Genomic DNA, 4,549 nt, shown 5'->3' with positions numbered 1-4,549 from the left:
AAAAATGTGTGTGAAAATATATTTATAAACTATAAAATTAATTATAGTTACTCATTAAATATTGAGTTGAATATCAACTATAATTAATTTATGAACTTATTTTATGTTAAAATTTTTGTATAATTATTATTTTGTAATATCATATAATATATCATATATTACATATTTATATTTGAATTTAACAAAATAATTGAGTTTATATTTATAACATGAAATATTATATTTGTTATTGGTTTTATCTTTTTTTTTTTATAATATAATTATGCATTTTAAAATTTTGAATTTAAAAAATAAATATACTAAAAACATTAAAGAAGAATTATTTTTATAGTTTGCATTGTTTGGATCACAGAATCCAAAACCAGTTTTAAAAAATAAAATCCAAATAGCCAACCAAATCCATATTAACTCATATTTGAATATGACTACTCTCAAAGACTTAAATAGACATTTTAATATTTTGAATACTAAAACATAAAGAGCAAAGTGCAAAGGACCACTCGTGAAGTACAGTATGGTTGTAATTACATTCTTAAAACTATCTGTTGTAAAAATTAAACTCTCAAACTTATAAAAATGTTAAAATTGGATCATCGAAATTATAACAGTATAAAAAAATTAGACCCCACATGATAAAAATAAAACCTCAAATTTATACCCTTGTTATAAGGGTGTACATGGGTTGTCTGAACCTTGGATTGGCTACTCGAATGACCTGAATTAGGTCTCCAACCCGGCCCTTAAAATTCAGGTTGGGTTGGGTTGAGTTAGCAGATTATTATATTTTTTTTAATATTTTTTTATTAACTTAAAATACTTAAATTTATCTACAACACATGCTAATAACTAAAAATTTCATAAAACCCAAATGTTAAATATTCAAATTTAAGATGTGTATTACAAACTTCAAGCAAACACCATAAAAATGATATGAATTATGATATTTATAAAATTATAATATATATAATATATATATATATATATATATATATATATTAATAATGTTAGAAATTCGAGTTGGATTGAGTAAATTGAATTTTTAAAAGCATAATTTGAATCCAATTCAACCTAAAGAAAACATAAATTAAAACCAACTCAATTTAATCTTTATAATTTAGGTTGGATAGTCTAGATTCTTCGAGTTGTCTATCACTTGAACACCTTAATTATAATTTATTCATCTTGATATTTTGTTCCGTTGGTACGACGTGTCGTTTTTGTTTTCCAACAAATCCAATTATTTTTTTTTATATATATTCGATTGATCGTCACTTGCCAACCCGTCAGCTGCCGTCTTGCAGCTTGTAGCTGTGTAATTGCCACCATGAGCCTCCTGGCTCTTAGCCGCCGTGACTGGATTACGACCACCGCCGTCTTTTCTTCGCTCTCCGGTGAACTGAAGCAGCCTCGGATTCTACCTTTCCGAACTCTCCACCGTACACCGCCAGCGTTCCGGATTCCTTCTTTCTCCTCTAGCCGCGTTTCGCCTCCACGCGCAGTTTCCAGCGACGTTTTGCATGATGCCGGCGCGACAGCGGCTGTCCTCGTCGGCGCCTACTCTCTTGTTCGCGGATTCGACAATCTCACCCGGCGGAATTTGATTCAGCAGGTTCGTCGTCGAATTCATTCTCTTCCTCGATTGCATTTGCAACTTATTTTGGTGATAGTATTGAGCTAATAATATGCGCTCGAGTGGAGATCTGGATAGTACAATCGCAAATAGTTAATTAGGCAAAACGATATGTACATTTTAGGCTGTGCCTTAGAAAGGCATATTTCCATTTCCACAAATGGAAGAGCGACGAATTGTAATGAAGAAATGCATTTCCGGGTTTTCTTTCTCAAAATGAAAGCGGAACCAAATTTTCTTGGAAGCCGCTAACCTAAATACAGAAATTCTGGCAAGATTCTCTACATTTTGAGTTAATCGAAAAGTTTAAGCTTCTCGTTTGATTTGGTAGATGAATTTGAGTATAAACAGAAACTGCATATAATTAGTAAGCAGTTCATTGCATTTAGCTAGTAGGAAAATTATGTACAGAACCTGAATCGGGTAATTTTACAAAAACAGAATCATAGTTCCCCATAGCCCTCTTGAAATGTTTTGGAAGCATTACTGCCAAGATAACTGATCGGTTGTAAGTGTCTTCCTCTTAGATTTGATCTTCTAGGGTTTACACTTTGGCGTGTTAATGGATCTGTTCATGGCCTTTTAGTTCTCACTTTCTTTGTAGTTCATTAACATTTGTGTTTCAGTTGATAATCAGATTTTCTTTGATCTACTTCCTCCTGGCCCTGTATTCAATATTCTGTTTATTGGGTTTCAGGGAAGTCGATTACAATTGTGTATGGATATCAATTCTTTTATAATACCATCAAGAAATTTATTACTCCTCTCTGCACATCAACTAAGTTTCATTTTATATAAGTGGTTCATTAGTTTTATGGCCATGGAGGAAAATCTCATTGAAAGTATTGTGTTCTTTGTTACTTATGATCATGAATAACATCAATATTATTCTCTTCTGGTAACTGGCCTTCAATGAAACAGAATTTGAGCAGAAAACTTGTCCACATATTATCCGGATTGCTTTTCACATTGTCTTGGCCTATATTCAGGTAATTCTAAGCTTGTTTTCCCTTGCAGAGAAGTTTACTCGCCTCATTTATTTTGCTTTCCATTGATTTAAATAAGGGTGTTTCTCTTTCTCAACCACTTCAGTTTAACGTTTTGATTCTAGAATAGCACCTCAACGGAGGCTCGCTACTTCGCTTCAATAGTTCCTACTGTGAATTGCTTGAGGCTTGTCATCAATGGCCTCTCATTAACCAAAGATGAAGGACTTTTGAAATCGCTTACCCGGGAAGGAAAACCAGAGTAAAGTTCCATCTACCACTTCCCTTTTCAGAATCTCTAAATTCCTTAAATTATATATATTACCTCAATTGTAACCCCTTTAATCAAAATCTACAGAGAATTGCTGAGAGGCCCTCTATATTATGTTCTAATACTGATTTTGTCAGCTGTCGTCTTCTGGCGTGAATCTCCGGTAGGTTTGATCTCATTGGGAATGATGTGTGGAGGAGATGGTAAATTTTCACCTTTCTTCAAATATCTTCTTGTTTTGCCTTTCCATATGATGGTATTATCATTTCTATTAACAACTACTAACTTGTGTTGAGTTGAAACTGAAGGTATTGCTGATATAATGGGAAGAAAATTTGGGTCCAAAAGGCTTCCTTATAATGAGGGGAAGAGTTGGATTGGTAGCATATCAATGTTTATCTTTGGATTGTGCGTCTCCGTTGGGTGAGTTCTTTTTGCTTTTCTTCCCTTTACTTACTCTGTTGAGCATGGCTGGTAGTAATTTAAACTGTTGTTAGTAGTTTGATTTTGTGAAAGTAACTTTGAGAAATGGTTGGTTGCTATGTGTGTAGAATGTTGTACTATTACTCAGTTCTTGGATATTTGGAGTTGGATTGGGGAAAGGCAGTGGAAAAAGTTGCTTTAGTTTCTCTGGTGGCAACTGTGGTGGAATCTCTTCCTATTGCAAATGTTGTAGATGATAATATTTCAGTACCACTGGTCAGTATGGCAGCAGCCTTTCTGACTTTCTGTATTTAGTATCATGGACTTTTCCCAGCTTCCCATCACATCTCTCTCTCATTTGAGTTAGATATTTAAAAACATTTTTAGGGGTGTTTGATAAATGGGTATAAGTTGTTGGGTTGGGTGGATACTCATGTTTGTTAAGCCCATAAAAGAAAAACGGCACCTAAAACTAATCCTAAAAACTAGTGATATTTTCATTTTCTTCTCTCTTCTCTCATCTTCGCCATTTGGATTCTCCTCCATATCTGATTTCTTTTATTTATTTTTTTTTAAATCGCAAACCTTCGAAACGTCACTTTACAAAAAATTTACAAAAATTTGATATGATGATTTGGTTCATTGTTTTTGTTGGATTTCTTCCTAGGATCAATCTTGTGTTATATTACAAGTATTGAATAGAACATATATTTTGTGATTTTTTTTTTAAATGGCCACATGTTCGATCGTTTCATATTATTTTTGTGATCTTATGAAAAATGTTACTATACTACATCACATTTTCACCATCATAATCAAATGAAAAGTAATTGTCCTAGGTACAATTTCAATTCCAAATATACTATGCATATTATATAAAAATAAACGGTATGATATGTGAAATAATAATGTTAAGTTAGCAAGATTCAATATATTACATACAATATACCAATTAGTAATTGGAACAATTACCTTCAATATATATATATACAATATATCAATTAATTGAGCAACAATATGAAATATATTTTGTTGATATGTTTTACAGATTAAAGAGAATTAGAATTATTATAGTTTTTGAAAAGAATATATGAAAAATAATCTATTATGTTCTACAAATTGAGAAAAAAAATTGAGATTGTCCAGTTTATGTTATAAATGATTTGAAAAAATACGTGTATATTTGAAAATTAATCAACAATAGTAAAACATTAAAAAAAAAGAATGAAATAAAAAAAA

General features: G+C 31.7%; 1 protein-coding gene across 1 annotated transcript; it reads left to right on the top strand.

Moving 5' to 3' along the window:
* Positions 1 to 1,272: 1,272 nt before the first annotated feature.
* Positions 1,273 to 3,823, top strand: LOC120075151 (probable phytol kinase 1, chloroplastic). The gene is made up of 6 exons (XM_039028331.1): positions 1,273 to 1,609; positions 2,552 to 2,619; positions 2,747 to 2,878; positions 2,975 to 3,090; positions 3,196 to 3,310; positions 3,439 to 3,823. Exons 1-6 carry the CDS (start codon positions 1,325 to 1,327, stop codon positions 3,623 to 3,625), a joined length of 903 nt encoding a protein of 300 aa, XP_038884259.1. The 5' UTR covers positions 1,273 to 1,324; the 3' UTR covers positions 3,626 to 3,823.
* Positions 3,824 to 4,549: the final 726 nt, after the last annotated feature.

This window comes from Benincasa hispida, chromosome 4 (genome assembly GCF_009727055.1).
Source record: "Benincasa hispida cultivar B227 chromosome 4, ASM972705v1, whole genome shotgun sequence".
Classification (NCBI taxonomy): Eukaryota; Viridiplantae; Streptophyta; class Magnoliopsida; order Cucurbitales; family Cucurbitaceae; genus Benincasa; species Benincasa hispida.
This window is presented reverse-complemented; position numbering and strand designations above follow the sequence as displayed.

Bases quoted from the DNA above. Each gene is read 5' to 3' on its own strand.
- LOC120075151 (XM_039028331.1), top strand. From the start codon at position 1,325: ATGAGCCTCCTGGCTCTTAGCCGCCGTGACTGGATTACGACCACCGCC. The intron at 2,620-2,746 runs GTAATTCTAAGC...ATTCTAGAATAG, and splicing joins TTGTCTTGGCCTATATTCAG to CACCTCAACGGAGGCTCGCT. The intron at 3,091-3,195 runs GTAAATTTTCAC...TTGAAACTGAAG, and splicing joins AATGATGTGTGGAGGAGATG to GTATTGCTGATATAATGGGA.